This window comes from Haliotis rufescens, unplaced genomic scaffold (assembly GCF_023055435.1).
Source record: "Haliotis rufescens isolate VD_foot unplaced genomic scaffold, xgHalRufe1.0.p SCAF_17, whole genome shotgun sequence".
NCBI classification, from domain to species: Eukaryota; Metazoa; Mollusca; class Gastropoda; order Lepetellida; family Haliotidae; genus Haliotis; species Haliotis rufescens.
The window spans coordinates 5,806,473-5,827,343 of NW_025963857.1; the positions used below are offsets into that span (position 1 = coordinate 5,806,473).

The window sequence follows — 20,871 nt, forward strand, 5'->3', positions numbered from 1 at the left end:
GGCGGGGGACACCAGGAATGGCTTCACACATTGTACCCATGTCGGGAATCGAACCCGGGTCTTCGGCGTGACAAGCGAACGCTTTAACCACTAGGCTACCCGACCGCCCCCACTGAAGTTGATGACGTACAGTAATAGCATTATTTATTGATAACGTGGACATATGTTCATCTTGATTGTGAGCATTAGTATGGTTAATTAAGCATTCATAGTTAAGGACAGAAGCAACTAAACCTCATTCTGATGCCAACATGTTGAGCGCGTAATGTCTTCCAAACCCCTTTATTTAAGATTTCTTTTTATCAATTAAGGGTCATTGTAAAAAAAACACATAGCGGGCTAGATACATATTTTTACCAGGGGTCAATGTTCTGTATCTGAGCCTAAGTTACCGTGGTCGTTCAGTTTCTTAACGTTGAGTGAGTTTGTTTGATACCGCCTTGGACAGTATTTCAGTTATATCACGACGTGTCAGCTTGATGGGGAGACAAGTGGCACGGAATATGGACCAAGAGTCATTATCAGAGCGAATCCTTGCATGACTAAGGGACGTAACTCTTCACGGCGAATCGCGGTCACTTAGACCACTGGTCGATCTGTACAAGGAATTATCACTTCTCTTGAGCACATTTCTATATGACCTTATCTATGTGTATTAATATACACGCATTACCGTAATGAAATAATTGAAATGCATGTAATAAGTGTCGTATACATAAAAGTATTAATCGTGAGATATCACTAATACACCAAGAAACTGCTGTTTTAGATATGTCCTGAGGTCTACTTGGGAATAGGAAGAAAAATGAAGTGTGAGTACACGTAAATAGCCACGTATTACATATGTTGACACAAAATATTCTAGTGAGTAATACACAACAACTATCTGTAAAAATTTACAATATTTTGAGATTATTCGCAAAAGATAAACACAAAAAGACGGGATGGGGCCAATTAACATACGTCGACAGGTAAAGACCCACACGTGGGTGGGTCAGGTACGTGCTAAATCTTTGATAAGAAATATTTCTTGGCAGGAGAAAGTCGAATACATACATCTCGGATACAGCTTGCAGAGACAACATGTCCGAGCAGGATGAGGATGAGGTACAACAACCTATATTTATACGATGTGTGCAGGTAAAGGAAACAAGCAGGTTTGATGCACATTTCAACTGCACTCAAGATTGGAACGTGTACTGCACTCATTTGCGTTTTATTTTATTTCATGAAGACATTCCATTGACTTTGCTGCTATTTTTAATTTCTATTGTTATAACATTTTGCAATTTTTTCAGACCATATTTGACATTAACGAACTGATCGAGAAACTGACACCTGTGGATTTGTATCAAATCGGGGATTGCTATTTGACAAAATCCCATTAGTGAACGAGTATTGTTTTACGCCGCTTTTATAAATATTCCACCAAAATCACGGCTGGGAACATCAGAAATGGGCTTCACGCATTGTACCCATGTGGGGAATCGAACCCGGGTCTTCGGCGTGACGAGCGAACGCTTAAACCACAAGGCTACCGCCGCCGCCGTCACATCTGTAAGTAGTATTGACTCATCTATCAGTTTTGTGTAATTTAAAATATGACTAAAGGACACATTAAACAACACGTTAATCACAAACGTACTTAGTGTTATACTGACAAAGGAATGTCTGTGTGAAGGTGCGTGTTGGATGGTCAAATGGGATTAAAGGGTATTCTAATTTGCTTTAGTGGCGTGAGACTAAATAAGATATGACCGGTTTCATAACATGTTTACTGACCTTGGCCTGGTTGAGCATGACCTTGATCCCCGGGTCCGCAACATCCGGGTTCTGTGACAAGGCAAGCCATTTTCGGTATTTTTTGTTGAGTTTGTACCTGTTCTGGATGAACATTTGGAACACCACAGCTGAAATAAAACATATTAACATATTGTGAAAAAAACAGACTTATACCACAACAAAACTCCATGTGATTAAAGGCTATTCAAAGTTGACGAGAATGTCCATGAAGTTTTACTCTTCAAAGCACCAACACTGAAGACAGCGCCAGGGTCTGTTTTACTATGTTATTATATGTATGTGGTCTTAGGAGAAAAACTGTCGGGGGCTTTTGTTTATTAGAATGGATCATATATTTTCCCGTTTCACGACATTAAAATGACGTTCCACCATGTCGAGATTCGAAGCAAGCCTGACCAGCCGAAACAGTAACATGTCCACTGATAGGCGCGAAGCTCAAAGAAATCGCAGTTCATCTTAAACTTTTGATCGGTTGTCAAAATAAACATATATATAATTTTAGACCCTTTTACTATTTTGGGTTTTTTCAGGGTCGGTAGGGTTAGAAAACAATACAGTTTCAAAATGTATATTTATCTGCCCTTATGGAAATTAAAAAGTGACAGGAATGTTATTTTTTTTACAGCATTTTACATGAATACAGTGCCACCCGTATGAGTAGCGATGAACCTCTGAATAACATTTCCTCCTGATGCGGAAACAGCATCCCACACAACACAATGCTATAGCATCTCTATGATATGAAAATAGTTTTAGAAATTATTTTGTTACATGTCCTGTAACATAATGTACAGAAACCAAAACAATGTGAAAAAAATCCAGACTTGCCCCAAGGCTTTCGGGGATGTTTATTAATTAATATGTTCGTGTTGGTGGTATGTCATACAAGGTGTGGCTGGAAAATGAGGGTGAGAGGTGTCTGACCTTGAGGGTTTGGAATGTTGACGGGTCTGTTGCGATCCTGGTTGGAGTACACACAGAGGCCATTGTTGGTGGAGCTGCAAGAGAAAATAAACAATAAAATATTAAGACATAGGAGGTGAGGTGAAATGGGGTTTAACGTCGCGTCCAAGATTATTGCACTTATATAGCGACGTGCATGCACGTGTATGTGTGTGTGTGGCTGCTTGTACTAGTCCGGACTGATGCCGATTTATAGTGCTAGCACACTGAGATACCATGCTGCAGTTTAACAAGAATACCCCACTCAAACACAATATACTGACTCCGAGCCGACCAGTCCTTGTTTTAGCCCCTTAATGCCGAGCGCCAGACAGGGTAACAACAAGTACTATCTTTCACATCATGGTATGACGCGGCTGGGGATCGAACCCCGGACCTTCCACTCTCCGGGCGGACGCTCTACCATTAGACCACGGAGGCGGTCCTTAAGACATAGGAAACAGTACGTATACAACATTCAGTGAGTGAATATTTATCAACGCGACGGTCAGCAATATTCAAGCTATTTCACGACAGTCTATATGATCGAGTCAAACCGGTGACCGACAGTATGAGCAACGATCCATGCCATGGGGGCACAATGTCACGACACTGGTTCACGCTGACATACAAGCAGACAAGCCGGATATCCCGACCTACTTTAGGCGACTGTTGCGACTATCATTGGTTACTAGGGACCAAATCTACCCTGCCTTCATACGGGTGTCAAGCCGTGACATGGAAACCGAACAAGCAACAGTCAACAAAAAAACCTGTGCTTGTATGACCATTTAACATGATCGCAACGAATTGGTCGTTCATTTATATAAATATAGTTTTTATCAAATTGATTCTGCGAAAGTTTTACCATTCCATGCCATGCCAGGCATGTTATTCACGAAGATGATACAAAGTGTATTGAATGGTGCTTGAATATATCAAAAACATGAAAAACATTAAATAATCATTTTTTTCAGAACCAATGCCGACAGAAGGATGCTAATATTGCTAAATGCTAGTTGACATTCTGACTGCGGGATCTGAAGGACAACTTGGCGGTGCTTGCATTACTGATAGTGGTTACCCGCTATTTCAGTATTAAAAAAAATACACATGCATGTCTGCGGGATCCTGAAGATTGTACACGCAAGGCTACAAGGTGTCGGTATGTTCTATATGATCGTGATCTTCACGGCACTCGCGCACCTGTAATATAACGGTAAACTATGTCCGATGTGGTATTTCGGCGCAGCCTCGATGCCAGAGCATGTGATTGGCATATAAACGAGGCGTAAAACAGAACTTGCGAGTAAGACAGACCACTGAATGGAAGTAGTAACAGACAAAAGAACAGGATGATCAGGTTAACCGTTAAACTTCACACATTCAATACAAATATACAGTAAACTACGGTTATAACGAACACGCTTATAACGAACTGACGGATATAACGAACTTACTTTTCGGTCCCGACTATTTGCTGTAGTTATGCTGTATATATGCTTATAACGAACTACGGTTATAACGAACAAAAATTAGTAGTCCCTTTGAGTTCGTTATAACCGTAGTTTACTGTATTTAAATTGAGGCTTAACTTTAACAAATTCAACCCATGGGACCATATGAACTAGCATTACTTTCTTCCAATAGCCGACCCGTGAAGATCCGGGCAGAGAATAGGTCTTCAACAACCCATGCTTGTTGTAAGATACGGCTATGCTTGTCGTAGAAGATGACTAACGGGATCGCTGACTTGGTTGATGCATGTCATCTATCCCAATTATGTAGATCGATGCTCATGATATCAATCACTGGCCCGTCTGGTTCAGACTCGATTATTTACAGCCGTCATATAGCTGGTATATTGCTGATCGCAGCGTTAAACAACCAACCAACAAATCTTCCAAAAGCCGAAACGTTTTGTTTTAGTTTCATCTTTTGAGTGGGTCGTTGGGATTTAACGCCGCTTTAACATTATTTAAGCGACACCACGGCGTGTCAGTTCGATGCGAGGGGAAAGCCAGAGTTAAGGTAGCTACCACTTTGCTGAAAATCACGACTTTTTGTATGATGCTGACAAACCGTCGATCATTATTAAGGTGAAACTGGCATTCAAACCCACTATCATAGGATCCTGGCACACTAAGGGACGCAACTCTGCACAGAGAATTATGGCGGGGAAACCTGTGCCCCATTTGCCTTCTGAATGAGCGTTAACTATTTTATGTCAGAGCTGTGTGGTATCCCCTTACAACACTGGAAAGCAATACTCATGTCAACGTGAACTTTTGAAAGAAGTTGATTAATTATTGCCATACCAGCTTCCACGAGTTTGAATGGGTTTTACATAAAGCCTTGCATTAAACGTCTATTGTGTGCCCGCGATAAAAATACGCTTTCTGCTTGTTTTGTGTGTAAACACTTCAAACCTGTTACTTGGATGTTATTTTGAAGTTTAAAGGGAAATGTCAAAAGTAACGAGAGGGTTTAAATGTCATATTTTGGAGTTCTTTCGCTACATGATCATGTGCACTTTTCTCCGAAGAGAAGGTTATGTTTCAAAGTGGCACAGAGCCCACCAGCCGTCCTACACTGCAACACCGATACCGCTAGGTAGCGTCTAGACTAACATCTAGTCTCTGAAATGAACATATCGTACATAAAAAAACAGTTGTTCAGTTATCTTAATAAAAATATAATAAAAAGGAGACCAGTGACTCTTCATTTTCAGATACTGCAGTGATCTAGACTTGCCAAACATTATAGACTTGCATGGGCTGTATTTGATATATATTTGTATCAGCGTCTGTAAGACAGACTACGTAGCGTCTAGTGAATATGGTTTAACGCCGCTGTTAGTATTTCCTGTTTATATTACGGGAATAGTGCTGATGGCGACGGAAAACAATATGAATTCATTGACCCATGTCCGTGGTATCAGTGTTAATATAATACCCCGTGGGCACTCCGGTTTAAGTTGACCACTAGAAACCTTTGTCATCAAGAGTGTGTGAGTATGGTTTTACGCCGCTTTTAGCAATATTCCAGCAATATCACGGCGGGGGGACACCAGAAATGGGCTTCACGAATTGTATCCATGTCGGGAATCGAACCGGGGCCGAACGCTTGAACCACTAGGCTACCCGACCGCCTCTTTTTCATCAAGAGCCCACTAAATGTATCGAATGGCGGAGCTCGGTTCGACGGCGTGGGATGTCAGTCACTGGATTGTCTGACTGCTGTCATAACTGGAATATTTCCCATTGTGGCGTTAAACACCAAACAGACAAATAAAACCTCTCTATTAATCCAAAAAACAGGAGGTCTTGACAATTCATTGTGGGCTTTGCTGCCACATTAATATATGGAAAACTGTTAAAAGCGTCGTTAAACTCAATCACCTTTTCACGCTCACTGTGTTAAGCTCTAACTTACACACTCGTTATATATATCAAATGTCCATAAGTGCTTGGAGGGGATGATGTAACGCCGCACTCAGCAATATTCCAGCTATATGACGGCGGTCTGTAAATAATCGAGTCTGGACCAGACAATCCACTGATTGATATCATGAGCATCGATCCACGCAATTGGGATCGATGACATGCATCAGCCTAGTCAGCGAGCCTGACCACCCGATCCCGTTACTCGCCTTTAACGACAAGCATAGTCACCTTTTACGGCAAGCATGGGTTGCTGAACACCTATTCTACCCCGGAATCTTCACGGGTCCATATGTACATGTAACTCTATAAAATAGTCAAGCACTGTTAACTTATATCAACAAACAACAGATGCAGATGGAATTAAACTCCCCATCACAAGATGCGCACGTGTTGTTTTTCATGGATATGCGTATCAGTGTCAAGCACTTCACACACTATGCGACAAACAAACCGGTCCTGGTATTAACAATACAACCTATTAAAACACCGCTGTGGTTTTATCGCTTCACACTATTGCAGCATCACGTCGCCAAGCCTATGTTCCACCTTCTAGGTCCAACCACCTGCTGGAATGTTTCAATTCTATTTTCTATACCAACGCCACCTGAATGAATACAACGCGGTATGCAGATACACGAAGCTGGCCCTCCCCAACCAGCTTCATCACATATAATGGCTAGTCTAGCATCTCGGTGACAAGCGTAGCGAAGGGGTCAGCATATTTGACGGTCATTGGACGACTGACCCCGCAAACCTGGCAATGAACGTGCCTGGATGAGCCAGGGCGACACTCTACGACCCTTTGTTTACATGACGTTGGGACATCACAGAACCAGGAAACTTAATTTGACCTTAACGTTACCTATTGTTTGTATAGTGTCTTCGAGAACATGGTGTGTACTTGTGGATGACATTCGACCATGAAATGTTAAACTAACGTTAACGTTATGTCATGAATACATAAGTGGACGTCATGAATACATAAGTGGACGTCATGAATACATAAGTGGACGTCATGAATACATAAGTGGACGTCATGCTCATGTCTTTTTTAATTACTGTTTTACTGTTTTGATGCTATACAGGACAATAGCTATTTCATCCGTTTATTAAAATATGTCGCAGCAACTGTCTTGGCCTTGGTCAATCATTATGACTAATTTAAAATTAATAGATGTAATCTTTCTCTCTGTGGAAGCGCTTAAATCATCATATAAATAGAATAGATTTTCATTTGAAAACAGACCCATGAAGATCCGGGGTAGAATAGGTCTTCAGCAACCCATGATTGCTGTTAAAGGTGACTATGCTTGTCGTAAGAGGCGAATAACGGGATTGGGTGGTCAGGCTCGCTGACTTGGTTGATGCATGTCAACGTATGCCAAGTGCGTGGATTGATGCTCATGATATTAATTACTAGATTGTCTGGTCCCGACTCGATTATTTACAGACCGCCGTCATATAGCTGGAATATTGCTGAGTGCGGCGCTAAACAAACAAATTTGAAAACAATATCAACATGTTAATATACTTGTATTAATATTGACGTATATGTAGAGGTAGGATGTCCGCTCATTTGTACATAGCATACTTGTGTGGATAACGGCAGAGTATATTGAATTGGAACACTACATAGATACTGCACACAAGACTTGTAATTACACGTCTTCGGCAAGTCTTAACCGTTATATATTGGCCTTAAATACCATAAGATGCCGGTCACATGATCTAGGCCAACATGACATTTGGCAAGTTAAACATGTCACAGTCCTCACGTGATTTAATGACTACTTCTCAAATACCGACCGAGTCTGGAACGTAGCGCAGCATGCCTGGATCGACTCGGAGGTTTTCGAAAAACGTTATTCTGTGTTTGAATAAAATTTGAAAGGTGACTCTCGAGAGCTGCAGTGTTTATCACAGTTTTAAATTTAAAAAAGAAGAAATTGAAATTTCAGAGCATGATACACTTGAACGCGTTTGAATAAACGTGACTTCAACGAAATTATGTTTACACAGTAATGCTTCTCAGTTCTACTTATGAGGCATAGCATGGTGTCATTTTTAAAAATCCTATTGCCATGAACCCGTTGATCGTTCACGTTAAAAAAAAAAATCAATGTTTACTTATTTACAGTGATGAAGTAATATGGGATGCGACAATACGTAGATTCACATAAACATGTTTTTTCAACATGTTCAATGTAGTATACAGAATCAAAGGAGAAAACCACTATGTTATATTTACTCCTGGATACATCAAACATTGTATCTGCGTCCGACCTCCTCGCCCATTCATCTCTAACACCTTCAAGTGGCTTTCACAGGGCGGTGCGGTCATTTCCAGAAAACGTATTTCATGTGCCGTTATGTAACGTAACCATGTAGCCATAACAGTAAAACACGCTGGAGAGCAACGGCATGCCCCTTGTCATGAATCAACGACAGTGCCGTTGGTATCTAATTAATTCTCATTGTAAAGGCAGGTATTGTAAACATTCTGCAACATCTGACAAACATCCGACCCTAGGAAGTTATCTGGATGACACAAGTACACACGCCCGGGGCGAGGCAGTCTAACATATTACAGCCACTGCATTCCAGTCGCGGCTACAATATAATTCACTTGGCTTTACGGCCTTTTGTTAAGATTAATGAGAAAAAAAATATTAATTATCGTGTTTATAATTGACATTGTGTTATCCAACTGAAAAAAAGCCGAATTAATTTGTTAAATTTGAATTCCCAGTGTGTATTGTGAAGGTGTTAACGAGTCTGCGTTACTGACGATAGTGCCTTACGTTATTCGTTATTAAGAGTGATAAAGTTATGAATATATCTTCTTAAAGGGGCTCTCCTGTCTTTACGTCTGGAATTGTTCTAACGGGCTTTTGACATTCTGGAGTCCGAATCTTTTTAAAAGGGGATCAACATTCTGGTAACTGTCTAGCCGAATGTGCGTGACGGTCTGGCGTCTTAAGGTCCTGCTATGCCCTTAAAGGGGATCGACAAGGGTATCTTCGCCAGCCAAACACATGTCTGACAGTCTGACTTCTGAATCAGTTTCTAAAGCCCACAGCGTCAAACCAAAATCCTGATAAGTGCCCACGCCTTAAATAGGTCATAACGGGATTACAAGAAGCAGTCCATCAGCCCACGCCTCATCACCGAGGCACCTTTAAGGCGTAAAACGTACACGCGCAGCGAGGCAAAGAAAGAGAATCTCTGCTTGTCACAAACTGTCTGAACATCGGCCGTGGTATTCTCTCTACTTGCTAAAACAAACATGTCATTTCAGCAGTCTCTACCATCTGACATACCGCGAATACCTGGTGGGAACTTAGATCTCACTAACACAGTGATAGTTCCTCTATAAAGCACCTAAAAACCCTGTATGTTATGCTACTGACATACAAATTCAATAAACTCCCCATGGCGGGAGTGAAACAGAATTTAATTCAGTCTTGTCTTATTTGTTATGTCTTTTGAGCGATTTAAAGCTGGTGTACACGTTTGATTACTCGGTGTACGCAACTGCAAACTTTTTAACGGGCGATAAAACGTTAATATTCCTTCTGACACGTGTGTTATCATTTTCAGGGACCCATTCATAAAGAATCTGTATCGGCGGATAATCGAGGGTGATAATTCTCTGACGATGACGTTTTATATTTACAAGCTTTGCTATGCAAACTATTTCATAACCTCGGCACCAGGTATGGACATTTTGGATCACAGCTTGAATACAGTAAAACCTCGTTAAACCGGACACTATCAGCATTCCGGATGATCACTGCCCGGAACGTCAAAATGTAGATTATATAGAAAAGGGGCTATAGTCTGAATCTATCATTCGTTACGCAGGGCGGTTCACTGGGATCACAAACGTCCTGTTTAAGGGGGTTTCCAAATTCCAAATTTGACATGTACATATTTGACGTCTTCCATATAGTCCCGTTTTTTTAGGCTTACAGTTGACTTGCCCTTGCATGAGTTTGTAAAGATTACCACCTTTTCGCGATCATCACTATTTAATTTTGAATAATAAAAACATGCTTATGATGTAGTTGGTATCGTACAATGGACGCTGCTTTTACCAGATTTCTTATGATTATGGATTTCTTTGGTCGTTTTTTAGTCAACGTCTCCTGTACTGACATCCATGTTATAATGATGCGACGTTTCAGTTTAACTTTCTGTCGAGATGGTCCCGATACTGAGATAGTTTTAATAATTATTACCACATTCTATTTGCAGGACCATGTTAACTCACGTCAGCTTCAAACATATAAACATTTTGTTTTTGTGAGGGATTATCACCTTGAGAATGTTAAGTGGACAGAAAAACAACCAGTAATGAGGTGTAGATTGAAACGGGAAGGAGGCACAGATTGGTAGACCGGATGTTCATATGAAGGACCAAAGTCTCGTGTAAAGGTACTAATGGAATTAACAAATATTTCAGAGAACTGAAGAAAGTACTGCAAAAAAAGGCATCGACTGCAAACTCAAACATAAACACACATGGAACCGTTCCAAAGTGTTATTAACGCCCAGATAATCGTAACTTAAACACTTTTAGGATTTATCAACAAAAGTGGTTCTATTTAAAAGGAAGGTTGGCGGCCATCTTGAATTTTCACTAAAGTTGTCACAAAGTGACCGACTTTGCATGTTTCGGTGATGGAAACAACATTTAAACAATTATACGTGTTATCTGCCATGTTCAAGGAGCCCTGTATGTCAATGTTTGTCCCAGAACAAAAGCAAGAACTTCAGTATAGACATAACATTGTAAACGTTGTCCATGACTGCTAGTAAGATTAACTTGGACAATGTATCCTAACAATTATGAGGAAATACAACCGGTATAACGCAAACGAATGTACATCTTCCCGAGGCAAGGGCGTTAACAGTTTCCACTTTTATAGTCAGTTAACTCCCTTGCCTCGGGAAGACGTCGAATGTACTGCTCGAGTGAGTGAGTGAGTGAGTTGGGTTTTACGCCGCTTTTAACAGTATTCCAGTTATATCACGGCGTGTCAGCTAAATGTAGGAGGAAAGCCCGAAGTGATGCAGGTCTCGGACATTTACCACTTCGGTGAAACCCACGAGCACGGGTATGGTGCTGACAAATCTAGAAACATAATCGGGGCGAACCGAGATTCGAACCCACAATCATAGGTTTCTGGCGTGCCCAAGGGACGCAACTCTGCACAGCGAATCACGGCGCCTTAGACGACTTGGCCACCCGTGCCCCCGTTATGCTAGAAGTAATACATCTTACAACGTTAAAATCATCACCACGAAATCCCATGGTGGCTACCTATCCTATCTGCATCAGGGCCACTTCTGGATATTTGGACATCCAGAGATACTATTATCAGTAGTGGTATTAAATTACCAATAACATAGACATCTTTCAAAATCTAATCATTATGCTACTCAAAAGCCGATCTTCCTCGAAGACCACCCAATGGCACTGACACGTGTCCATGGTAAGACGTTAGAATCTTCAGATCAAGAACTGTATCTAAAACAGCTCTGTTACGAAGGTTAAACCAGCAATTATCGTATATATGATGCTGGCAACGGTAAGAGCTGAAGGGGCGTATTGAAGAATTAATTATGTTTTATTACTGTATTAAAAACAATTCTGAAACGTTTGAATTGGTGTGAATTTTATGTTGGGAAATGAGCATAAAGGAATAGGCATGTGGGAATACTTGCACAGGCTGTGAAGTTGAACAAGCTTGGCTTTGTGTGCGGTAGGTTGGCATAAACATTACGGGTAGAGATTATGTTGTTCAAAACAACAAACAAAACAACAACCAAAACACTTTTAAGGACAGGAAACATGAAAAAATCGATCACGCCTGTCCGGTATTTTGATCGAGAGGAAGGCTTTGAAAGCGGGGCTGTTTCTTCACATGCATGGGGAAAGCGAAACATTCATGCATATATACATGAAGGACACGAACAATTCAACGTGTAACCCCGTTACTCCGGGTGCAATCGTTGGGGTAGGGGGGGGGGGGGGGGGGGGGGGGGACTACGAGGGTGACGACGGGTGTTTGAAATGGCTCCTGATCTATATACAATGGTGTAAATCGGGTTCCACAAATATGGAAGGCGAGACGTGCATTGTCTCCGTCACCCCTTGCAACACCAAAGGGGAGGGTAGCGCGGGTAGATTATTTATCGGGTGTGTTTTCTTCACATTTTCCACAATAGGCTCAATGTATACATTGGCGAGAATGTAATACCCGATAACACTAGGAGAGGGGTGAGTGTATGCATGTGTTTGGGGGAGGGAGGGTGGGGTTGTGGAAGGGGCGGGGGTGAGTTACAGGGGGGTTGGGGGTGGGGTGTCAGTGACGGGGGTTGAGGGGTCGTGATCCCGGATTCAGATACGGCCATTTTGTTGACTCGAAAGGTAATGCGTGTTCAACGAGTATTCTGTATACGTTCACGTACATATCAATACATGTCTTTGGTTCACTGTAAACAATTACACGTATAGATAATTCGGAATCTGTAAATAACAAATGCGTTACGAAAATCAACAAGGTAAGATAAGCTACCACTTTATTTGTAGTCTGAAGTGCCTATACCTACGGTTGATATATGAAGCATAACAGCAAATTATTATCACAATACAATCATATGTTTTACGTTAAAACATGAACTAAGTCTGGGGAAAATAGCCTTACACATTTTCTAAATAAGTTGAAAAAAATAGTCTAATGCAGACAGGATGTCGGGCATTGCTCATTCACATTTCGCTTTAACAATAAATTATTACTCATATTTCGGTTTTTTTTATCGATATTTTCACGTGTGCTATAACGCGCCTTCATTAACAAACACGGCGGTTTAATCTCCAGCGCTAGCAATGAATCATTGCCGACATTCAAGCGTGAGATTTGACAAATTATACACATGGGCGTAGCATATAATATTTAAAGCCCTCCAGGAAATATTTCCGTGACGAATCAAGTCAGCAAAAAGCGTAATCCCTTCACCGTGGATATATAGGTCTCAGTATTAATAGCACCATCGCCTAAACGTCGGGATTGACCCCTCAATTTTCTTTATCTCAACATTACTCGGGTAGTGGGTTAGCCTAATGGTTAAAGAGTCACGAGGGCCGGCTTCGATTCTCCATTGATACAATATGTAAAGCTCATTTCCTGTGTCCCCGGCCTGATATTTCGAGATACATTGAGAAAGGGCTTAACTGTGACCATTTTAGGATCGAACACGGGTCTTCGTCGTGACGAGCCAGCACATTAACCACTAGGCCATCCGACCTCTAAAGGCACAGAGCATGCCTACATTCAACTCGTATTACCCGACATGCCACGTGATTTACCATTTTGTTCTTTATTGTAGATTCTCTCTTTATATATATATAGAAATAGTTCTTGAGAATTATATGAATGGAGGCTTGAGATAAATGCAGGAATTTAGTTAATGGTAAGATGCGGAATGTATGGCATTCCGGACAGCTCTTCAACCATCAATATCTTTCCCTGTAAATTTGATTATTTTAACTAAATTACGCTAACAGGTTTCAGCGCGGCTTCTACATGTAACCCAACGCCCCTGATAAGTAACGTATACACACTGGGGAAATGCACGATCCCAGATCGGAGAGCGATGCCTGCTTCACATAAATGATTGCATGGTATCACCACTGCCCCCCGCCCATCTCTAAGAGCACCAGACACCTCTGCATTTCCAATAGGTTTGTCTCTTCAACTTGGCTGCTGTTCCGTGTTTTTGATGATAAAGAAATTCCTGCAGTATTCCCGTAAGTCCAACAATGTTACTAGAGCATTTAATTCAGACAGCCCGTCACCTCCCTGGACTTTAACATTTAGCATCCTCTGCGAACTATAAAATAGTATCATTGAAAAGGTGACATTTAGTCTTCAAGGCGTTAAATATGCTTGAAGAGTTGTTGGTATGTATTTGTGATACATTTCTATGGCGTTTTTTTTGTAAATACCAAAACGATAATGTGACGCATCTTGTGAAAGTGTTTTTACATTTTTTGCTTATAACCAATATTGTAAACATTCGCGTTGTTCTATTAGATGCTGCAGTCATGCCGCATGATGCGTACTTGTATATCATATATGTCTTACCCGCCCAGTATATAACATGTATTACATATAAAACGAATATATTATAGATATTACATTTATCACACAGATATCACATAAGTCCTGCACCATTTTTTTATGGAAAAAAACCCAATCTAGATATGTATACAAAAGTAAGTATAGCCAGCAAATCAGCATCGGGAAAAATATTTGTATAGTGTAATATAAGATTTCATAGACTAAATGTTGACCTAGTCACATAGGAACACGTATAGACTCCGTCACGCAACTGGGTATAACATTGGACAAGGCATAGGTATACTATTCTAACACGAGGCTCTATCAACAAAACATCTTTTCAAATCAAGGTAGCGTTACTGTTACTATGGGATCCAACTGCGTTCTTCCTCAAGAGATTTAAGGAATATTATACGCATTCTCAGGAACTGCCAGACTTACGAAAACCTTCGCTGAAAGCCAAGGCAACATTTCCGTTACTAGTCGGTTCCAATTGAGCAGAGTCAATAATAGAAAGTCTACAGGAAGTCTGAGAGAGCGAGGGCTCGCCTGCCATACATACAGGCATTGTATCAAGTGTTTGGGAAGCCCCATGTCTTGGATGACGCGGCAAAGGTTAGAACCGATCGGTTACTTTTGACTAAAGAGGAATAGCAAGGACACGTTTGGTTTCATGAACAAAAAGTACGTGAATAGGCTCAGAGCCGTTTTGAAAGGAATTTCAGTTGTATCACAACGTGTCCGCTTGATGTGTGAGGAAATCCAGAATTGGGGCAGTTTAATACCACTTCGTTGAAAATTACGAGCATTGGTATGACGCTGACAAACCATCGATCATAATCAAGGTGAAACTGGCATTCAAACCCACATCATAGGATCCTGGCACACTAAAGGACGCAACTCTGCACAGAGAATTATGGCGGGGCCACCCGTGCCCTATTTGTTATCTGAATGAGCGTTAACTGATTTATGTCAGAGCTGTGAGGTATCCCCTAACACACTGGGAGGAACATAGCTATGACAGATGGTGCAGCGAGTGCACACGTCAGTACCAGGATGTGATAACAAGCACCACTCCTGCCATCATCTGCTTACACGCCTCTACCATCTTCAGTTTGCACCGAATGGTGCCTGAAAGTATTTTCAAGCAAGACAATGTAAATATACGATTAGCTTTACTGATTACAAAGATTGCAACTTGTTTAAAGCAAGGAGAGTGTTTTAATCCATTACCCAATCTACTGTTGATAATGAACCAGCGCCGCAGTTCGCTCATCTTCCCGAGGCAACAGAGTTAACTGACTATAAAAGTCGAGTTTCCACCATTGCCGAACTAGGCTGGAATTGCTGGGCTCGATCGTAGCGCCACCAGTGGCTATAACCAGTTATGTCCCTTCTAAGCCTCTCCTATGGACCAATCAGATTCCACCTCTCGTGTCACACGCCAGAATCCCATGATCGTGGGTTCGAATCTCGGTTCGGCCCAATTATGTTTCTAGGTTTGCCACCACCATTCCCGTGCTCGTGGGTTTCCAAAAGGTGGTAAACATCTAAAACCTGCATCACTTTGGACTTTCCTCAATATCAAGCTGATATAACTGAAATACTGTCCAAAGAGGCGTTAAACCCAAGTTACACACTCAGTGAACAAGGAGTGTGTGATGTATGAATTGTCGAGCTAATTTCGTCTTGATTACATTTACAGCAATCGCCGAGGCCTTTCTGATGAGCTGATGTGCCCAAGGGTAAAAAGCCGTTTGTGTAGATCATGGCTTATCACCGGAAGTGTCACGGACAAAATGGCCTCGTTGGGGAAATAATTAGGCGGTGAAGACAGAAACGAGGTGAGCTGTTTGCATACAAGATGTGCAACTGACAAAAAACACAATGTGCATGTGAGCAAAGTCACATCGCTTCACAAGGATGCTGGGGGTCAAATACTGAGAGGGCTGAATGAAAAGTAGGAATCGTGGCGCATCTCGGATACGAAACAGGAACAGTTGAGGGACACAACTCAGGATACCCTGTCCTGTCATTCTGGGAACAAATATTCCCATTTTTATCAAGTCCAATTACTCCTTCCACTCTTTGTTTGTTTGTGTGTACTCAGCAATATCCCAGCTATATGACGGCTTTCTGTAAATAATCGAGTCTGGACCAGACAATCCAGTGATTGACATGAGCATCGATCGATCTACGCAATTGGAAAACGATGACATGCATCAACCAAGTCAGCGAGCCTGACCAGCCAATCCCGTTAGTCGCCTCTTACGACAAGCATGGGTTGCTGAAGACCTATTGGAAAGCGGCGTAAGACATTAGTCACTCTCTCATAATAATGATTTTGTGTCATAACAAAACATGTTACAAAATGGTTTATCTTCCAGTACTAAAGACCAGTTGTCAAGATGCCCACATCAAGGCATTGGGAGTTTCATCAAGAACGATAATCCCCTGTTAGAGTCACATAGTCAAAGAGCATGTCGAACACTCGGATCTAGAAGTCGTTGAGAAACTGGAAGATATCTGAATCAATCGATATCCGTCATTTCAAAACATTATCCAACCAAGTTCTACTGAAATAGGGGCGGTCGGGTAGCCAAGCGGTTAAAGCATTCGCTCGCCACGCCGAAGACCCGGGTTCGATTCCCGACATGGGTACAATGTGTGAAGCCCATTTCTGGTGTCCCCCGCCGTGATATTGCTGGAATATTGCTAAAAGCGGCGAAAAACAATAGTCACTCAATCTACTGAAATAAGTTGAATACAAATTACAGGTTGGGGTCTTTCTGAAAGAATGAAAAAATTATCTACATAGTCAAACTTCAAATGGACAAAACCTTTAATAATTCTACAGCTAAAGAAATGTTCAAATAATGGGAATTACGAAACTGAGGTTCTCTTAATAAGAGTAAAGCCAACACAAACAAAAGAAAATCACTTTAGACAGAAAACAAGCGACAGATGGCGTTGTGGTTGTTTGTACCACATGGTGGTAGAGACCTGGAGAAGTAAACACTATTCTGATGTGTCAACATGCATAGCCGAATGCTGTCCCTTTTTGTTGTAAATGTTTAAATAGTACCCGCTCTTAAATTCAAAATGTCAAATTATTTTCTCTGAAAGGTGACAAGGGAATTAATTTTTTCAACCGTTTGAAGGTTACATAACTTGGACGTTCAATGGCAAATCGGTTCATGCGTTTCAACATGCATCGTGGAAGCAGGGATATGTTCACGATCTTCCAACACGCATCAATATACAAAATGTTGATAAACATCGCATTTACGAGAAACAGCTTCGCAAACTATTAATGACATTTCCAAATTGAACCTGTACGTATGACATGGACGGGCAGCTGGGGAGATAATTCAAGGGGTTCCGCAGCACATGTACGTTTATTTTATTTCTGTGTTTTCTTCAAACCTGTTAACTGGGTACGGCTTGTGCAGGGAATGCACTATACAGATAACGACTTTAATGTCAGCGTATAATTTGATAAAACTTGATTACAGAGATGACGTTAATCCAGAAGACAGTGTTCCAACAAAAGCCACACAGAAACAGTTGGTCAGCCGACTAAATCCAGCTTCAAGCTGTTTGTGTGACTTTTGTTAGTGGTTGTCAACACCTAAGGCCGATCATTGACGTTCAGTCATTTAACGAATCAAATACAAACAGCCACCCCTGACCGGCTCTGCCACGCCCTATCTTTTCCCCTGCCAGTGGGTGTGTTCTCACGAGGTGGGTTGTGTATGTGTTATATATAAAAAAAATTCCGATCGTTTTAGAAGAGACGCAAGTTCGGGATAATTCAGTTGAGCAAATGTTTTTGTCTACTGGCTCATTGTTTAGTTTGTATTGAGGCTTGCAACTCTATAATAATTACACAGAGCCAATGTCTTAGTTCCACCCTGGGCTCTCATTACAATGTCCCAGAAATAAAGTTATCTTATTCTAAAATATATTTCTACAAAGTAAAAAGTTAATCCAAATTAAGCCAAGACCAAAGCTTAATTGCAAGCGAGAACTGAGGAATTCTATATACTACTCAAAAGAAGTTAAGGATCACCCGATTCTTTCATAATGGTAAAATTAATCTGTCATGACAGGAGAGATTAACTATGGTAATATGAAAGAATCAGGTGATCCTTAACTTCTTTTGAGTAGTATATATTTGCCAAATCATTCTTGACTTGAGTTGGAATCGTTTTTTAAGTTTCTTCTTTAAAATCAGGGCGAAAGAATGCCCTTGCAGTTTAAGCATACATAACCGTCCTGACAATCAAACCGCTAACTATAGGTTAATGTTACAACCAATCACAATCGCCTCTTGAAACAGATGGTGCTTTACTGTTTGGCCATGTGGTCCGAAAGTATTAAATAAGGATGTTTCGAGGATATATGGATTAGTTAACCGACAAGTGGATGACATTCTATTGATCACCATAATGTATTACACGGTAACTTCCTGTAACCTACACGATAACGAAACGATATATGGACAAACTGTCACACCTCCAAATGTTCAAACATGACGATTCCCGTTTTGTTTTATGACCGTATAAGTGAAAAACTCGGTGACGATAATAATTATGTCAATAAAAGATCCATATTCCCCTGTATACGACCGGTTATTATATATATGACGTCAACGCCAGACGTTATAATCATATATCAGAAATAATCAGATATTAGCACGGGTGATGCCAGACTAGCCTGGAAACGTAACATATGCGCGAAATCCGTTTTTAACATGTGTTAATCTGTCACCGTAAATACGTGCCTTCGGAAAGGTGCACAAATACGGATAGTGTTTTAACAATGAAAGTATAGTCGGACTTGTGGGAGTTTAAGCTACGACTTTCGCAACCTCGCTGAGGTAGAGCATTTTTCTATGAACAATACGACTTATCCATGTATTGGGTTAGTGAGTGAGTGAGTTGGGTTTAACGCCGCTTTTAACAGTATTCCAGTCATATCAAGGCGTGCCAGCTTATTGTGGGAGGAAAGCCCGAAGTGATGCAGGTCTCAGACGTTTACCACTTCGGTGAAACCCACGACCACGGGTACGGTGCTGACAAACCTAGATACATAATCGGGGCGAACTGGGATTCGAACCCACAATCATAGGTTTCTGGCGTGCCCAAGGGACGCAAGTCTGCACAGCGAATCGCGGCGCCCTAGACGACTGGGCCACCCGTGCCCCCTCCATGTATTGGATCACTTCGACTAGGCTAGTTCGGCGTCACGTCGCTTCGAGAAGTATTCCAGTTATATGACGGTGTGTCCGATGTGGAGGAAAGCCCGTAGTAATGCAGGTCTCAGATAATTACCGCTTTGGTGAACCCTACGGGCAGGGTTAAGGGTCTGACAAACCAAGAAGCATAATCAGGTCGAAGCTGGGATTGGAACCTACGATCAGGTGCCTGGTACGCCAAGGGGACGCAACTCTGATTTCAGCGCCTCACACGACTGGGTCACCCGTGTCCCTATCGTTAATTATAACATCTGAGCGCGTTCAGTACTCGCGGCACTCCTTAACATTACGTATACCTGGGTACATAAAATATGAAATGTTGAAAGCGTTTGCAAATCCCTTCATAATTGAGGAACTAAGAATGCCTATCGCTTAAGCAACGTACATGATACTATATATTAACCCGAGTATTTATTCTCCTTAAAAAAAACCATGTTTAAATCGTACTATAGCTTAAAACAAAATATGTGTAACTGTCAAACGATAAAAATAATTATCATCAATAATAATGATGATTTTAATAACAATTGGACAGTTACACATATTTTGTTAGAAGCCAGTATAATTAGTTTAAATGTCATACTTGAACAGACTTGAGTTTAGGCCTCCACGTCTTTTTTTTTTTTATAGGTCAAAAGTGAAAGGGGGGAGGGGGGGGGGGGGGGGGGGAGCTTTCTCACCATTCAAACATACGTCTTCGTCTGCTTCTAATCACCTATACAATCACCACCCACCTCCTTTATCGTGATAATGTCACCGGTTACGCATGCAACACAGAACGCTCAAAACAAGTCCGTGGATAGAAAGAGCGTCGTGTTTATTTCGTGACTCGACAACAATGATATCTCCTTGAAAATCCACTGATTACACCAGGTGTGTGTGTAAACACTGCTTCTGTGAATATACATCAAATGCATGTATCGAAACAACGTGCACACTCTTATTCCAGATTGAAACATTGTTGTGTTTATAGACGCACTCCAGACATTTGCCAGCGGTCACCGTGACCCGGCGGTTGCTGCAGGTCATAGGTCATGTGTCACGTGGTTCAAGAGGATCGGCATGAGTTAAACTGCATCGCCTGTCAACACCCACCGGCTGTCCTTATCTACATAGTTTACCCGCTACAATATGGGAGTGTTTATCGGTAGCACTTGTTCGTCGAGCCGCCCAGTAAAACCGAAATCTATTTACATGTGCGCTTAACGCGGTATCAAGAGATGCGCTGTAAAACAAACACCTACAGTCTAATTTCAAAACAGCGCTACACAGATGGTGCTCCAGGTATCAA

At 41.4% G+C, this 20,871-nt stretch overlaps 1 protein-coding gene across 8 annotated transcripts in view; it reads right to left on the reverse strand.

Moving 5' to 3' along the window:
• LOC124142019 (inositol 1,4,5-trisphosphate receptor type 3-like) overlaps positions 1-20,871 on the reverse strand; it is a 244,393-nt gene that overhangs the window by 69,968 nt on the left and 153,554 nt on the right. For all 8 annotated transcript variants that reach the window (XM_048397454.1, XM_048397456.1, XM_048397455.1 and 5 more), the window contains 2 exons: positions 2,728-2,801; positions 1,783-1,910 (listed from right to left, as the gene is read on the reverse strand). In XM_048397454.1, the coding sequence (XP_048253411.1) occupies positions 1,783-1,910; positions 2,728-2,801 (202 nt within the window). The remainder of the gene's footprint in view (positions 1-1,782; positions 1,911-2,727; positions 2,802-20,871) is intronic.